The 19148-nt window shown below is 40.4% G+C and overlaps 1 protein-coding gene across 1 annotated transcript in view; it reads right to left on the minus strand.

Moving 5' to 3' along the window:
* Positions 1–19148, minus strand: part of LOC139623223 (serine/threonine-protein kinase 32C-like) — a 75305-nt gene that overhangs the window by 48440 nt on the left and 7717 nt on the right. The window contains exon 2 of the mRNA XM_071481271.1: positions 573–628. Within this exon, the coding sequence (XP_071337372.1) occupies positions 573–628 (56 nt within the window). The remainder of the gene's footprint in view (positions 1–572; positions 629–19148) is intronic.

Genomic DNA, 19148 nt, shown 5'->3' on the forward strand with positions numbered 1-19148 from the left:
CTGAATTCATTACTGAAGTTTCATACAGACATTCAATACGAACACAAAGGGATTCTTTGATTAACAAATGGACCATAAGTTAATCCAAAATGTCTGTTTTATCAACAATGGCCCACCAATGATGATATTGGCACCTGAGACAGGGTTGAAAAGAACCACGATAATTTGGTTTCACAATACGCAGGGACATGCCAAGTTGTCCTCCCAGCTGTAATCAGCCCAGCCATTGAGCATGATGACAACTGCAGCCACCGTATTGTGCTGCTCTGTAATTAAATGGAGACGTGGGGTCAAAACTCCCAAAGGTTCACCGGCATAAGATGAAAAGTAAATTGGCTCTCCTCGAAGTGACTTTATAGAGACAATTACATAAGCCCTACTTATAACTATTATTAAAATAGAAAAATTATTTATCTTGGAAGCACCATAATATGATGAGAACTAAAGTGCAATCTCTCACAGCCCTTTCTGCCTCGCCTTTTCTGATTCTTCAGTGGAGATAATTGCTCTGCTGGGTAATTGAAGGTGCAGAACACAAACACCCACTGCATGGGAAATGGAGGTTACATTACCTTTCCAAAGCTCCCTTTCCCAATGGCCCGCAATATCTGGAAGTGGTCAAAGTTCACTGTGAAGAGAAAGAGGGAGGGAGAGAGAGAGAGCCTGTCAGCATCATTTCTGCTACATTTCAGGGCAAGGAACACAATATGTAATGCAATCACAAGGTGTTAGCACAGTCACATAATCTTTCAGCTCTGTACTCCGGCACATTAGATTTTAATTGAACCACCGTGAGGTTCAAGTGCAGACTTTGAGCATTAATTTGAGGGTGTCTACTTCAGATGAACAGTGGAGGTACTGCAGCCCTTTGTTTAGTCTCCCACTTTAATGGACAGTAATTGAACAAGTTAACATAAAGTCATTACATTTAATAGTTAGTTGCAAATCCTTTGCAATCAATAACTGGCTGAAGTCTACAACCTACAATCAGCAGCAGATAATTCCCTGTTGACGCTCTGCCAGAACTGTGAGACACTACTATATTCACATTCACTTCTTGTTGGCTTTGCTTTTGATTTGAGTCTGGTCCTTGGCAACGCACGCTCAGCTGGACCGAGGTCAGGTGACTGACTTGGGCTGTCAAGAACAGTCTGTTTGGCCTCAAAAAAGCCCTTGGTCGTCCTGTCTGTAGGAATAAAATCACTGCCCTTCCAAATCCTACTACTATAATTAGAGGTGTGTGTGTGTGTGTGTGTGTGTGTGTGTGTGTGTGTGTGTGTGTGTGTGTGTGTAACTGCTCTGTCTAAGAAGCAGCTCGGGGCATGAAATTTTGAAGGACCTTATTTCTTAATTAGGCCTTTCAAACGATGCCAAGCTTGCCCGGTTGGATTCGCTCTTTTTTGTGATGTACAGTTTGATTCTGAGGTGCATCAGTGTAGGTAAACTTTCTTTAAAATGTACACCGGTTGTGACATTTCATTCAACTATCTGACTTGTTAGCTGAGCGCCATGACACTGACCATTAGGACCACTTGGTAAAAGAAGCAGCCACAGGTTTCCTATTACTCTTTTCATGGTGTCCAGTATGCTTTCATTTTTCTCAATTTCACTTTTCTTTTAAAATTTCAACCATCACTCTCAGTAAATCAAATTATATATAACTCATATATCTATATCTATAGCAACAAAACAGTAACAAAAAAAAAAGCTGTTATTGTATGTCTTGTTATGTTTCTTGTTATGTTATCACTCTTTGTCTCTATCTTGCTTCAACAAATAAAAAAGTAAATATAGAAAAATCAAATCAAATCAAATTTCAACCATCAACTATCTCTCTTTTTAGCTGAGTGCCGTGGAAAAGGTCGCCAGAGACAGCAGTAGCACGGCTCATCCGAGGTTTAAAATCCTGATCCCTATCTTTTAAAACTCGGTCTGTTCCATCAAAGCCAAGTCCTCCGTGGCTAAACTGATCAGAGAGAGCAGGTCGATCATTTGGGATGAGATCCTCAGTGTTCACCGCTTTAATGTCAAGTGTGGATGTATTCAGAGCTAAAGTGGGGCGGGAAGCCAGTCCTTCTTGATGGAGACCTTAGGCAAACACTCCCAGTAGTCAAAAAGAGCAGGTGGGGCTAAAGTAATCAAAGCTTCTGCATCACTTCTTTCTTGCAGGAACGCAAGCCGTAAGTAAAATGAGGACAGATGAGGGTGAAAAAGACTTCTCCAACTTCATCCTTGATTTGTGTGACCTTCCCTTCCCTTCACCTGGAAGTGGTCACAGAGACAACCTCCTCAAAGGTACTATATCCTTATATACTCCTCTAAACAAAGATATCAAAGCCAAAATCAAAAAATGAGCTGGAATCATGCAGCTTAGAAACCTGCGAGCAGATCCTGACCAGACTCTCAAAAACAGAACCAGGATGGTTGTGGTACAAATAATAGATAAGGTTGTTGAGTGCGAGATTGCTTTAGGCACAAACACGGGTCAGTGAGTTTTCCAACCAAGGATTCCTCCCCAGGACAAAAATGATGAGCTGCCCTTCACCTTTGTCAGCATCAGTTCCCTGTCATGCTGGCTTTCTCAGTTACCATCAGGGTCAAGAAAATGTTGTGTCTGCTCACAGCCTCCTCTACGCAGCCTTGTCCAGGAGACAGGGACACCAACATCAAGTTTTTTTTTTGAAGGAAATGAAGAAGGAATAACAGGCAACATTGTGTATAAGGACCTACTATAATTCTGTATAAATAGCTGTAATTTGGCAACCGATGCCATAACAACTGTCAAGTTTTGTTTTCATTTTTGTTTCTTTAACTTCTACAATGAAATGCATATTTCTATGTTTCACCTTATCTGTTTGGACAATCTCCAGGTGAAAGACAGCAAAAAACATATTTTTCATATATACAATATAATAAAAAGATACAATATAATTATTCCTACAGTATCTTATGACAGTTGTATCTCTGTGTGCCATGCACCTTTTGCCTTATGTCTTCCAAATTCATTAATACTGCTTCAACATCTGCCCTTTGCACTAAATATTTATAATGGTAAAGACAAGATTCAAGGGAATTCAGGGAGACTGGGGGTAAAAGGAAATGGAAATGAAAAGGGCCAAAGTACAGGTTAAAAATCTTACAATCCCAGTAGAGTCAGAGACACAGATTGCAAGACCCAGAGGGCAGTTTGTTCCACACTACCCTGGAGACTGAGACTCTCTTGCTTTGCTCAGTGGGGCTGTACATAAACACAAATGCTAATATTAGCATGCTAACAATGACAATGCCAACATGCTGATGTAAATGTACAATGTTTGTGACGTTCACCATATTTAGCATGTTAGCATGCAAACATTTGCTAATTAACACTAAACACAAAGTACAGCTGAAGTTAATGGGAAAGGCATTCATTTTTTAGGCTTTTGAAAATAAAAAAAGATTCTGACCAGATGGTGGCATTAGAGGTAAAGTCACTGGATCACATTAGTCGTTAGAATTCATTAGATAACAAGATACAGCCAGCCTATACTTAGGCCACATGCTTGTGTTTCCTCTGGCCCAGTATACGCCCCAGATCCACAGCCTAATTCTGGCCCATATAAAGCATGATTGTTAGATGCTACTTCCACATCTGGACCAATTCTGGCATAGACACAGAAAATCTTCCAGCTGTCAGTCAACACTGGAGGATAATAGCTGGGATCTACCCAGATGTAGAAGTATATGGGCCAGACTTGGGCTGTGGAACTGGGGTGTATACTAGACCAGAGGTTTAATTTTGTTATCTGGACAGGATCTTGTTCAATGAACAATACACTGTTCTTCCAATACAGATTTGAACAATCTCACTCAGATGAAAGTCAGCACTGTTACCTAACGGTCGCTGTTTCATTTGAAATCCAAGTGCTGTGCAGAGCCAAAACAATAAAAAAATGTATTACTGTCCTAATATGTTGTGACTGTGCTGTACACTGGATTGTTACAGTCAAGGCGTAGCTTGTAGAATCAATACAACATAAAGGATATTTTCCATTAGATTGAAAGCCAGCTTATCTGAACACTGTGAGAGAAGAAAACTGTAAAATTGTTTAGTCAAAAAGTCTGTAAAATTGAAAAGCAACATCATTCTGAATCAGAATCAACAGAACATGAAGCTTTTGTGTTCTTACGAGGGCTAAACAGTGAACTTCAACATGCAACAACAAGGGTATTAGAATAGTTTTTAAAAAATTATTTGTTTCACGATCATGTCTGTTGTATGGTTTTTCTTCCCATCACTTAAACTCAGTTGAACTAATGACATCCGTGAAGTTAAGTTATAGTTTGAAAAACTTCTACATTTTCTCTTATCATAATATCAGAACTTAAAATGAAAATTCTTATGTTTCATAAAAATGAAGCATAAAATATTCAGTGCACAGAAAATGATTAAAATAAGTTTGAGCTCCGTCTCTGTAAATTGGACACTTTTAAGAAAGCCACGAAATATTTTATCAGGATCAAACTTGTGAAAATGGGCAAGAAGAAATGATATAAGTTTCAAGTTCAGTCTCCAAATGAAAATGCTTAGATGGTGATCAGGCAGAGGCAGAGGAGACTCATTTCAGAAAACCACCCAGCTCACAGCACTGCAATAATTCATCTTATTTTATGTTGGTATATCAATATGTGTAATGGCACAGTTAGATGGTTTTGGCTCATTGCCTTCTTCAGTAGATGTGTGTTGTTCTGATTGATTGAGTTGTCCTGGTGGTTGGATGGGAGGGGTAAGGAATCGTTTTAAGGACTGCAAAAAAGGAATTACTCTCAGAGAGCAAAAAAGAAACCCCTGTATGATGTAAAGCAAAGAGAACAGTCCTGCAATGAATACTTTCAGATTCAGCGACAAACACAGGACAATAACAACTTTTTCTGATCAATACTCGATACTACAAGTGAAATCTGATAAATAAAACTACAGACCTGTATTTGTGATAAACCTGTACCTCACATCATCATTAACATATTAATCATTAACATTTTTATATTCACAGAATCACATAAACGAATGCCATTGGACTGGACTGCATTTTTTCATGTATTAAAATATTACTTGTGCGCTTGACATTGCTCTATAATATTCAAATATAAGTACATTCTAATGCCACATTTAGCTGCACAGTTGGCTCGTCATGGTCATACTGGACAGATAACACTAACTTAAGCTCAGTACAGTACCTGACAGAGGTACAGAGCTCTGCTGCAGCTCTCAATATTAGACAGCACGGTGTTTGTTCTTTGACAAAACCAATGTTGGCCAAGTGTAATTAATACAGATGCCAAGAGCATATTAACCAGACAACATCCAAGATTTTTTTTTTTTGCTGTTGTTGTTTCACCAACTCACAGAAGTAACTGCAATTAGCTGCAGCTGAGTAAACCCACCGGCGACAGTTGGCATTATAGTCGGTGATATCAACAGATTTCTGGCTCACACTTTCACTTGTTACAGCTTGTTAAGACACTTTTGATTACCTAAGTTTTATAATTAAAATTGCGGTGGTGGTTAGGTGTTTCTAATATTTTCTTTCCCCATATGTGAAAGGTTTAGATTTATACTGCAAAGTTTTTTTTTTTGTTTTTTTTTTAAGTGCATCGATACTGATTTAAGCCACAGAAATCAGTTGTCCTGTTACTATGTACTGCACGTACTATAGTGAGGGAATGTGGGCTGATGAGAAGGGCTACCACTGACGACCTCCTCCTGGTCATCTGCCACTGATTGAGACTTGCCTCTGTTCTTAGTGCTTGTGTGTGTGTGTGTGTGTGTGTGTAGCAGTGCCCCAGGCAGATGTGAGCACAGCAGGCATGGCGCTAACTCATGCAGCTCCTCCTTAAAAGTCAGTCACCCTCTGAAGCTCACATCTGATCTGCTCAGCCCCCTGTCCGTGTAGACAAGGACTGATCATGAGAGAAGAAAGCACATGCTGGGCTCCTCCAGGCAGACCCACTGCCAGCTGACCTATGCACCCCAGTGCCGAATCAGGAGGTGAACCCCACAATGTTAGCTGCTTCCATACAAAAGATACAAGGTGCACTTTGCATGGTTTGTCTAGATGATGGACTAATCCAGTGTGGATTCTCCCCACTCAGTCTTTTGTACATGACTAATCCTCTCATATGGCATGGCTCTGACTGCACCCTAGTGCCAATACACAGAGACACTGTACCATGAACATAGCTCTGTATGTGGTATTAAAAGGGATAAAAGGGAACTGTAAAAGAAATGTATGTACATCATGGTGGGTTCATAGACTCATGGTTCTGGTTCCTCGCCAGATGAGAACAATCATGTATTTCCCTCTGGCTTCCCTGCCAACATTAACTTACACTGGTTATGTTGAGGAGTCTGAAACCCAAGCAGACAGGTACATACAATCAACTCAACTCACATATATGACAGGAGTGTCACACAGTACAGCAGCTAACAGGGTTTTCACTGCACATCCCACCCTGATTTGCAGCTTTTGTCACAACTGCGTAGCAAATTGTTTTTGTTTATAATACAAGGCATGTTAAATGATGAAACGCTTTCAATACATTGGTAAAGTGGGTGCAGTATTAATGTGGTGGACTTGCTGAATTTAATTTGAAATTCTAGGCCGGTGGTGTTTATGTCAGTATGAGCTGGTGGACAGACCAGCTGCAGGATGTGCAAGGTCTGCAGTAACACGACTTTAAAGGTGGGGCTAATTAAAAATAATGAGCCGTGTGAGTTATAGCTCTACCAGCCATATCTGCTACTTATATCACAGTTTAACAGAACTTCATCTGTAAAATTTCTGTTTACCACTGAGATCCATCAGCCTCCAGACAAACTCATATTATATGCAACTCCTGAGGAGAAACGGTAAATATCAAGAAATATGTACTTTAGGGTGTCTCACTTCATTAAGTTTCTTATTTAACAACTCCAATTCATAAAAGTATCAAGAAAAGGGGAAGTTTGTTCTAGATTATGCCAAAAGGAAGCAGGAATGATTTATATTATTCAGCCAGACTCCATAAACAATGAAATCAAGAAATACTGAAACATAAAGAAAGCATTGGTTTACTTCAGTCATCATTTCAGGGCCTGTATAATATTCCTATGGAAACATATGCAGTACTAATATGTGTGGTAGTGCCAATTATACAGCAGTAATATAATGACACAAAATCTGTGTTAATAGTTATAGCCTGACATGTTAGCCCTCTGGAGTCAATATGTGGAACGTTTGAGACTCACTGTCTGTATCCGCACATGCACTTCTGTGGCGTCCCCGTTACAATGTGGGGTCTCCTGCCTTAACCTCTCCCCTTTTGCTGTTACTCCACAAGAGAGGTAAGTGATGACATTGAGATCAGAGTAATTTCCATGTTTTAGCCTTTGTGTTCAACTACTAGCTCAATTGCTAGCTCAGATTTATTGTGTAGAACACCAGCATATTGTGTCATTTCACTTGTGTAGGGGCTAAGCTACATGATCACAACTGACTGGAGGATTTTGCTATTGAATTGACCCCTTTTGTCAGAATAAACAGAAATTGCCTCCAACGACATCCTGGTGTTGGCCTCTTCATCAAAACACAACACACGCGACACTAGACACCAACCGGTTACACGTGATGTGGTCTAGTGCTTCACAGTAAGCTTCATTTTTTTACATGTAATTTCTAACACCAAAGTAATATTTTAATTATTATAATTACAACTATTATATTCCCATTATATGACTTGATCCACATTTATCTTAGATTTAATTAATCATATACTAACGTCGGTTCTGTTGTAGCTTCTCAATAGCAAATATCGATTTTGAAATGATGATATTTTGTCAGGCATTATTACCACTGTGGAACTAGACGCTTGTAGAAATGATTTATGCCACTACAGACTTTCTCCACAGGTGGATCAAAAATTTTTCACAATGACCTGACTTTAATATAAGAAGGCCAACCTTCTCACAGCACTGAGTCACTGTAAATACGTGTCAGATGGTATAGATCTACACCCACATGTTGACATACTGACAAAGAAAACCCACTAAATGTTCATTCACTATCGAAGACTAATCCTGCATGACAGACAGATCAAGTAACCATCCACCTTAACTTCCACCCATCGACCGATGTCCCCAGTATCACAGCACTTCCTCCGAGTATGAGTCATCGGCTAATGGGGACCCCCCGGGGACCCCCCCCCCCCTTTAACTGGCCTGGTGAAAGGAGCTACTCTTCACATTCAGGGGTAAGAGAGATTTGGGTCTTGTTCCATGCTAAGGGGATAATTAGAGCAGACACTGCACTTCCTGTAACCATCACTTCAGCATCAGAGCCCCCCCCCCCATGCTGTGAGGAAGAATTACATGGGAGGCTGTACAGGTCTTTCATGTCATGAAAGCTTTACGCTGACCTGAATCTCAACACAGACCCTCTGGGGACTGACTAACCAGTGAAACAGCAGAGGTGAAGTGCTTGCTGTCCAGTCAGTGAATGGGTTCAGTGTTTACTGTTCAATACCGTCCTTGATGGTTTTCATCTGAGAGCTTAAGTTTTTCTCTTTCAGTGCTGGCTCTATCGAAAAAAATCGAACCATTCACCGGCTTTTCAATATTTCTACAGCTGTCAGTGGGGGTCCTTAGTCGTTAAGTTGCTGACGCCAGCGTTCTAGGCAAATCACTGAAGGAGAGAGGGCACTCTTTTGTTGAGCTACAGTCCCCAAACGAGAACTGTTTACAGTACATCCAAGCTGAGTAAGGTAGGCTTCAATTCACTTCATCTGCTCTTCAGATAACATTTATGAAAATGATCTCGAATAAGTGGAACACTGCAGACGGTATTTGTGTTATTTCACGGTCAAGTGGTACTCCAGAGAAACCAGTAAGCTGATGGTGAGTAAGGTTTGATGGAAAGAAAAAAAAAGGTGTCTGCAATCACTACGGTGGCTCCATCCTCCACTCTCAGATTTCAGTGGATGCTGCACTAAAGACTACGGCCGAACCCTCGTGCAGACGACTGCAGCGTGTAGTGTGAGTGAATCTGATCCACCACAGAGAGAGTGGGAGAACAACATCTTTTCCTCTGTAAGAGCTGGAAGCTGCTGACATGCACTCGAGGAGGATACGCTGAGGAGGCTCCGCCACAGGGGTCCTCGATGGGTTATTGGCTCGTGTGTAGGAGCTGATATTGGCATGAGGCCCATGTCAAGGGGCATGGGAAGTGTGAGTCTGAGAGGGTCTGAGAGTGTGGGTATGTGTGCTGTATCTAACAACACTATAGGTTTATGTTGGCTCCAAGTTTTTAATTATTTCAACTTTGTGAGAAATCTTTTTTTTTCCTCTCAGTTGCTGAGTGGCTCTTAATACTATAATACCCATGAGCTAGGGATGCCACGGTGTGGAAATTCTACCACCTGGTAATAAACTGACTGGACATTTTACAAGAAAAGCCATGTGTCTGCTCAATATCCGTAGATTAGAAGTGATACCTCCAGATGCTGCCACCTTCATCAGACATTATTTTTAAAAAAGACAGTGGGGGCTGGTGGGCAAGTTATGTAATTGGTGCGTGTCTGATGACTGCAGACACTGGTACCATAGACTACTGCGGCAACCCTGCCATGAGCCTTGGCCACCATTGCTATGGAGAAGAAGCCAGAACTGGAGCAAATTTCAAATACTTCATTGTTGCAGTTAAGAACTAAACCCATTGCCATAATTATTGAATTCATCCAAAATGTAGTCAGAATTCAGAAGTGAACTAAGATTCAGATTGTTATATTAGTTTTCACAACACCATAAACTTTAGCTTCAACCCGCCGTAAGTGCTGCACAGAATATCATTTTAAGCCGTGTTAATGGATGTTTCTTGTCAAAATGCACCTTGGGAGTCATTTTGATGTGCACAGGCTTGTACCTTCAACTTTTTGTCAAGGACCCAGATATTTTCTAATGCAGTTGTTCATCTTTTGCTCTGATGATTCCATTGAGAGAGCTGCATGTCCACCCAGGCTGTGGGAGTGCTCCACCTGTCAATCACCTCACATTTTGTATGGAGAAAATGACTGGGATTTTTACTTCCATATCCAGGGGTGCCCCAGATAGCTTCTACCACTTCACAGTCTTATTTCAATAAAGATATGTCCTCCAGTCATTTGTCATTTTATTAACTCTCCCTCACCAACATCTCACTACAACAAACTAAATTATAAGCAAGAATATGTCAGGGCATCTTCGATTGCCATAGATATGAGAGACAGCTCCACAGCATAGTGCTCTGCAGGGGTAGGACTACAACTAATCCACAGTCATGCTACAAATTTCTTTTGTCCAACCAATGGTATGCAAATGATATTCAATTTACAGTGTAGAGAGAAAACAGTACATTTTCAAAATAAGACTGCAGGTATGCCAGACAATGTTTGGCCTTTTGCCTAATAAATGACTTAATCAATCCATTCATTATCAAAACTGCTGATTAATGTACTGTCAATTACAATTTCACCAATTTGTTCAGCCCCTAATTGAGGCAGTGTGAGGTGTGGTGATATAAAGGGACATAGACTTGTTCTCAGATTTGTGCTTTCTTGTTCAGCAGTGGCTTAACAGCTGCAGCAATAACTTTGGCATCTGAAGGGGGAGGGGAGGGGGAGGTTCATACTAGCTGATCAAAAGCTCAGCTTATTTCTATAATTATTGCAGTCAATAAAATCAATTGTAGTGCAGTGGATGATAAAAGAGGAGGGGGGAGAGGGGGCTAGAAAGGTGAACCAAGTTGAGGACACCTTCAAGACCATGAAAAATACATTATGCAACGGGATCATTAACCTTGCTAATTATACCCTGGGAAATACTGAATTGTAGAGTTTTGGGGTCTGGAGAGATAAGCTGTCAAAGCAATTCTCTTTAACTGGATAAGAGAAAAACAAACTGCAGCTCACAGAACAACACTCACAGGACCGACTTGGTATTAATCACATGAAGAGAAATTATAGTATTGCACTATTGCAGAGTCTAAAATTAGTAAAGAGTAAAGTAAAAGTAAAAAAGATTGTAATTAACATCTAGGACCACACATGGAGGCAGAACATGTTGACACATGCAAAAATAATCCAACATATGTATGAAAATGAACATGAATTTAGTGTGGTGCAAAGTTTCTATAGTCATATTTTGGTATTAATTATGAATCATAAGGTAATGTAATTTTCATGAGACGTTCTTTATTAATCACCATCACAGTCGCTGCTCCCAGGCACAAAGAGGGTTGTGTGAGGGGAGGAGGGGTGGCAATTCATCAAGAGCGCAGATGCTGATGAATTATGAGTTCAACTCGTATACAAGTATCTGCAGCTTGGATAGCTGTGGTGTGATTCACCACAAAAACAGATGCTTGGTACTTCAGGGTTGTGAGTTTATGCTATTTATGCAATGTCACTAGTTTGAGAAAAGTTAGTCAGACTTTATGGTTTTGCTGGGTGCGATGAAACACCACAGTTGCAATGTAGTCAAGCACGCAAACTAAAACACCAAGCCATCAATCAAATGATCAATCAGTCAATCAGTAATTGATTGCAATTTTAAAACAGATAATGCAGTGTTTTAAATAAATAATTTCCCTTGGTTTAGTCACAATTGGAGATTACTGATTGTAATTTTGAGTAATTCTCCCATTTTTTCCTCAAATCCATCAAGTTAACCTTTAAGAACACATCACAGTGGTCTAGTAGAGAAAATAGCTAAACTCCAGTTGGGTTTAATCTAAAACCACAGAGAGAGAAGATTAAGTATTGATGCATTCCTCAGTAAATCAAAACACCACCCACAACATCTCATTCTCCACTATGTAGCCTCCAGTTTCACCCTGGCTTCCCCAAAGAGGCTATATCTAACTGGAAGAGAATCACCGCATGATCAATAAACTGGACCAGGGATGCTCTTCCACTGTCACCTGAAATGGATGTATCAAGCTCAGCTAGGAGGCTACCAAGGACTGTGAAGGAGGCTAAGCACTATCCCAATAGGTGAGAGGGGTGGGAGGGGATGGGGGGCAACCTAATACCTTTGGTGTCAGAAGAGCTTGAGCACATTGATCTACGTGATAACACTTAATACGATGGTGCAATGGGTCACTCTGGTCATTCTGTTCACGTCTCAAAGTGTTGTGCTGAGAGTGCTGGTTTGGATAAGCCAGAGTTTGTTCTGTCATGTTGTGTATCATGCTCATCATCTAAAAAAATCACGCCTGCCTGTGGTAGGTTAGCCTGACTATGTCAGGTTTAACAAGTGAAAGTACATTAAATTTTGACTACTGGTAAACACTGAAAGTGCATATTGTATTTTAGGCAGTGAAACTACCTAAAATATTACCAACAATGGTCACAATATCAGCAACTTAATTCATATGTTCAAAGCCACATTCAGATATGAACATATTAACATTGTGTTAAATGAGTTCTTGTAATGCGAGAGTGTTAATAGTAGGCTGCTAACAATCTCAATGTTATCTGGACTGGTGGACTGGCTCTGTAATGGCATACTCCCCAACGACCCTTTCTAACCTTTGTTTGTCTTCTTACTTATGGGCAGACATATAAGCTGATACAATATATCTGTCAGAAGCTAGTACTGGCCCACTGTTTTATTGGTCAGATTCTGGTCCACATGCATGAGGCCCAGTGGTCCCTCCTTATAAAACTGCTCACAGAATTGATCGCAAAAACAGATTGTGCACTTCTGTCCATTTGGTAGAGAATGGTGGAGAGCCACATTCAGTGTTGGGTGAATAAACTCCACAGGGCAAAGCGAGCCAGACATTTTCTCCACACCATGTCAAGGCCAAAACATATGTTCATCAAACAGTTGTGGCTACTCTGTTTTACTAAATGTATCATATTGTATATTTAATCAATATTTTATAAAATAAATCAATAATTTACTAGTTGATTAATCAATTAATTGATGAAAAGACAATTAATTGGCAACTCCTTTGACAATTATTAATCACTTCAGTAATTTTTCCAACAAAAATGCCAAAGATAGAGATGATGGATCCATGTGATTCAAAATAATCATAACGTGCTGACAATTCTTCTATTACACACAGATGTCAGAAGTCCCTGTCTACAGCAACTTCTGCTTCTATTTACTCTATCACTATGACTGCGCAAACACCTAAAAGTGAGGAAGGTGGAAAACACCATGTTCATAGCCGAGCTTCAACTTGCTTTGATTATTTCAGTGTTGCCATAACAGAGCTTGTGTAAAACGCCTAACAATGTGGTAGATGGATACACAGTTTGCACAAACCCCAGCATAACTGGCACCAAATGAATCACTATTTCAATAATGGTGAAATGACATCTGAGTGTAGTAATTAATAAATATCAAAGTAAGGCTCAGTTCTTTTATAATGTAAAGTACTTTGACACAGAATACAAAAAGTGAACTCTGAAATGTTAATGCAGATTACATTTAGAGTATGACCCACCATCAAATCACACTGAGTGAGTGCACCCTGTGCGGACGAGCCCATTGGACTGGGATCAAAAAACCTCCTAGCATCGATCCCTTCCTGTTCTCTCTTTTGAGAATACGCCTCTGCTTCTAATCCAATCCCATGCTGTCTGCCTCTGCACTATGTTATCAGCTTGTGTACGAGCTATTGCTCAGATTTTGCTGACAGGTTTCCATTTGCATACACAGTGCACGTAACTACTATGCTCTATGCTTGGCAGCTTCACAGCATCAGCAGCAGGCACCGCTAGATATGATGAGGGCTATGTGTTTTCTTCAGTTTCTTATGGCGGTAGTTAAGTGTCTCTTCACTGACACTGGCAGTGGGATCAGAGTCTGAGTGCATGTGACAGTACACAGTGCAATAGGATCATAGAACTGCTCTAAAAAACCTGTTTGCTTTACTGCAGCTTCTTCCCCCACGTGATTACTGAATATCTAATCGCAGTAGTAAGCCATATTTCATGGTCTCGTAGTAGTCGAGCCACTACTGGGATACACTACAGCCTTTTATATTGAGCATCCAATCAAATGCATTGGGAGGCAGATATAGGAAGACTTACTGAACAATTCAATATACTGTAAATCCCAGACATTTAGCGATTGGGATTCTCAATTTCTAAAGAGTCTGAGGGCTGCATAGATAGGCAATCTTGATCTTGACCTTGCACTGGTCTTCTTTGATCTTTATTGATGGGACTCTCATTACATCGTAGGGGGAAAAGACTCACATGTTCTTTGATCAGCACAGGGAAGACTGCATGTGCCTTGGATGGCGATAAAGGGGAATATGGTGGCTTGAATCATCATCATTAGCAGCGCGCTTTATTTCAAGCAGTTGAAGTTTTAAGACCGTGCTTTCGCACGTGCGCCTTGCACAAATAAAAGTATTTACTGAAGACTGTAAGAAATCAGGGTCAATTGAAGAAGTCAACACTGTAACACTAAATTACCACAGATACGTTATTTGTACAATATATATGACCAAGACTTACACCTCTGAAAGAAGCTCTAACCGTTGTCTGCCTGATTAAACAAGAGATTTTCTATGAAGACAAAGTGTATTTCACAAGTTGTAACAAAAAACAAATGCTTGTTGTGTTAAATTTCAAACCGACATGGCAGGGAAGTGCCTCTGCAGCGCGCTTGCGGCCACATTTGATGAATCTGTTTACTTAAATCACTATCATCACTGAACAGCCATCATCATCATTTTCTCCTTGTACACTAGAGCGCTAATACCACCTAATTGCGGGCTTTCTAAACAGAACACCTAATGAATATTCATGAGCACTACAGAGCTCATTGTCTTCACAGGCGTGACAATTTCAGCTATGGATCTCAACTGATAATTGGACAAGGATAGGGAGATCCACAAAGAGGGTGTGCTGGTGCAACTCCATATTCAATTCCTGTGGTGAGTTGCCGCTCCCCGTGGGCAGACTGTCATGTGGTTACACTGTCTTTGAGTGTCCTTCCTTGTGCATTAATTACCCTGAAAGTGTTTTTTTTTTATTTTTTATCTTCATCTACTGGACGGCTTTTATGATGACACAAAAGAGTCATACTGCTGGAAAATTAAAGCAGCCATTAAGGCTTGATCTGGCTGCTTTTTTTTCCTGGCTGTGTTTGTGTGCCTCATTAATGTGATGAACCTCTACTCAAAAACAACTAGTGGGGCATGTGATTCATACACCGTACCTTGTTGCTAAGGTTACTCATTGAATTAGAGAGAACTTGAACTGCTGGTGCCTTAAGGATCAATAGAGGGCGCAGATCAGGTTTGCACATATCAACTGGCAAAGTTTTATTGGGTGTTTTTTCGCCAACTGATAAAAAAAATACAGATTTTCTCCCTGAGCGGTCATGCCTGTTAATTTTTTCATCCATCATTCACCTCCTACTATCTACTCCCCAGACTTCAGTGCATAGAGATGCTCGCCAGGATTCTGGTTTCCTATCCTCGTCCTTAACTTTTTAAATTCTGATGACTTTCTACAATAACCTGAGTGACTGATATCTTCAGACATCTGTGCATATTCTTCAATTTTACCGCTGGAAAAATGTAAAGATGCATAATCCAGTATATGCGTCTCGCTCTGTTCTGTCAGAGCAGGCCAAACATGATGGTAGAGTAATCTCCAATGTTTAGCAGAAAGGATGCACCACTCAAATTATTTCTCTGTCGATTCCAATAACAAAACTCTGGGTACTGGCTGATACTGAGTATCATTTTCCTTTTTCAAGCTTTGTACTTGTAGAAATGTATGGCATCCATGCAAAGTTTCCTCCCAACAAAAGATTAAGAAAATGACTCGACAAAAAAACGATATGGTGCGCCAGGAACAAGAGTGAACCTTAAAATTATATATGGCGAAAACTTCACAAACCATCACATTGAAATGTATTCACTGTGAAGCACATTTGAGAAGTGGCAGTATCAGTGCTAACTTTATGAATGTTGATGTACAGCTGTAAATGAACAGAAAATTTAATAAGGTCAGTATCAGCACTGATAACTGACACTGCATTCATAATCAGCATTTACATTTAGATACAGGAAAACCTCATTTACACAGTGTGTGTGACCTGTATTCTCTGACTGTAGGGTTGAATGAGGCATGAAAAATATATACAGATGTCAAGTAAATCTTCACAAACAAGGAGCCATGCCATAGAAAATGAAAGAGATGTGAAATTGGACATCTACACACACAGAAGTCACTACGGGAGGCTGCATCGTTCATCTAAAGGCTGTCAAGACAAAAAGCGAGCAAGATGAGAACACTTCAGAGGATAATTCTGCACTGCAGCAGGGGGACTCTTGCATGCACAGCATTGTCTCAAAGAAACATCATCTGGACTGTGTGAAAACTTCTGAGGTTACCATGGTAATGTGTCCCTTTGTGTGTGTGTGTGTGTGTGTGTGTGTGTGTGTGTGTGTGTGTGTGTTTTACACTGTGTATGTTATATTACAGCGCTGCCACATCATCTCCTAGTCCGTGTACTGGCATAATTAATTCACTGCGATTTACAACTGCTGGCCCAGCATTGGCACATTGTGTATTCATCATGACTTGGCTCGTTAATAAAACACAGGGAAGGCGCAGTGCTGGACTTCTAGTGAACTACCTACAGCCGATTATTATATCTGAGGTCAGACAATACATATAGATCGTCTGCAGCGGAAGTCAGTGTGACTTACTCCTGCAGCACAGTGTTAAGTTTCTCTGCTGAAAAACCAATGGATTTATTGGAGAGCCCCGCTGATTCCTCAAAGGTCATCATCCCAGCCCAGCACTATGAAACCAGGTCAGCTACTGCGCAACCATTAAAGCTCAAGGTGCAGCAAAAGCTTCATCATGCTGCTATGGTTGTCTTTTAAATCTGAGGCAATTACTGGCTTAATTAAATAAATTGATGGACGGAAAATGAACTGTAAAACTATTTTGATGATCTATTGATCGTTTGAGACAATTTTCAAGCAAACATTTGCTTATGCCATCTAATTAATGAGCATATGTTCTGCTCTTCTCCACCTTTAACTATTGTTAACAGAACATCTGTGGGTTCTGGATTAACAGATGGACAAAACAAGCTCACCCTTTACTCTCAGAAAGAATTCACTTTCAGTTCAAGAAAGGGCAATTGTCACAATTTTGACAATGACAAATCTATTAGTGAAGAAAATAATCAGCTGATGACTCAAAATTGAAAATAAATGTTTAATTTTTACTGTCTTGATTGATTCTGCTAAGCAATGTTAGTTCTTCTGAAGTCTTGTTTGTGATTTTTTGCATTTAATTTAAGCAACAAAGAAACAAAAACATGTTAGAGGTAAAAAGAGCCTTTTCTTTAACAGCACAACTATTTTGTAATTCCTTTTTGGTAAAAATGGAAGTCAAAATATGAAAAAATACCCACATTCTCTGTCTTTTCCTGCACAAGTTGAATGTTTACTGTTTTACACTTTACACTTGTTTTTAAGTGGGGCATTTTGGCAACTGCTTCAAGAGAGATCATCCACCATATTGTTAACACTACACACAAGCACTGACTCAGGCGCAACCAAATATGTAGACAGCTGCTGAGTGGGTCCAAACTCCCTGCTGCCCACTTATTTGGAACAAGTTCTTCCAATTAAGAAGCGTATCTCAGCACCCAACCCTAAGTGTTTCCACCGACCTGGTTTCACAAACCACTGGGCTGTGACATCACCGTGAAGAAAAGGACCACGCTCCAGGGTTAAAATGCCATACTAACCTTTCAACTGTTCACAGAGGGGAGACATTATGGATCTATTTAGAGCCTGGTGGGAGGCGGTGGGAGGGGATGCGGTAGAAGGATCGTAGGCGGAAGTGCAGTCACAAAGAGTCTCACTAAGAAAAAATAGTGATGGTGCTCTGTAAATAGAGTCCTCTACTGTCCAGTGAGTAAAAACAAAACAAAACGGCTCAGATATTGAGTTTTGAAGAAAAGGCAACACTCTTTATTCTTAACCCCTCAAAGGTGAAAGGACACAGAGGGCTGAATAATGCATCTTCACTTCCAACACCAGCTGTCTTCACATGGACACAAAACACAGAAGCACAGAAGTATGTGCTTCCGTGGGAAGATATACGACAAATGAAGTCACAAAAACATCTCCAATCCTAAACGAGGTCATTTTCAAGAAATGTTTACAATGCAAACAAATTTGGGGTGCACTAACCAGGCAGAAGATGATTCATTTTATCAGTAAATCACTGTGCACACAAAAGCCCACCTACAATGGGGTTAAAATAAAACAGCTTCATTTAGGCAACACTGTACCATTGTTCTCCCACCACAGAAAGAGATATAATACTTTAACTTGGCCAAATTGTGCTTGCACTGAAGCAAGGCATGTATGACACTGCATTTAAGTGTGTGTTTAAGGTGAGAGGAAATGGACACTGTGGCCTAGTTCTTTCCCCTTAACAGTTCTGATTCGAGGCAGAGGCAGGACACGTTGTGCTCTGGCCCAGATACACCTGACTTCTGTTAGTCCTCACAGGTATTTAGGACAGAGCTATATATTCAGTTCACTTGTCAGGTGTGCACTCACATGATGCCTCAACCCAAACCCAATTTCCAAAACCCCTAGATTGTTGAACACCTTTTTTCTTAGTCTGTGATGTCCACTGAGACACATTTCTTTCAACACCTGTAAGAAGCAGTGCGATTGTTTTTATAGACCCCATGATCTATGGAGTGACGGAGATGTGTTTGCATACACACTCCCCTGGGGACACAATAGGCAGCTGGAAAGGAGGAGTCTGTCAGATTTAATAGAGTAACATTTCAGTGGCCAGTCAGTGTGGCACATTTCAAGAATGAGAATATGGATGTGTGTGTTTGTGTGCCACCAGTGAATCATTGTGTTTGCATGTGCAGAAACAACCTGCTTACTATTGGCTGTCTGCAGAAATCCGATTTCTAAAATGTCATGTAAATGAGAAATTCAGTTTTCAAAGGGGGACAAGGGAATGAGGCAAACCTGGTTAACATGGTTTGATTTCTGCTGGAAAAAACTCACTTTCAGCCACGTGTGACAGAAACTGGGTTTTTTACTGGATTTTGAGACAGACATCAG

Source organism: Trachinotus anak, unplaced genomic scaffold (assembly GCF_046630095.1).
Source record: "Trachinotus anak isolate AG129_WGS33_773 ecotype Australia unplaced genomic scaffold, CSIRO_AGI_Tana_v1 ptg000007l, whole genome shotgun sequence".
NCBI classification, from domain to species: domain Eukaryota; kingdom Metazoa; phylum Chordata; class Actinopteri; order Carangiformes; family Carangidae; genus Trachinotus; species Trachinotus anak.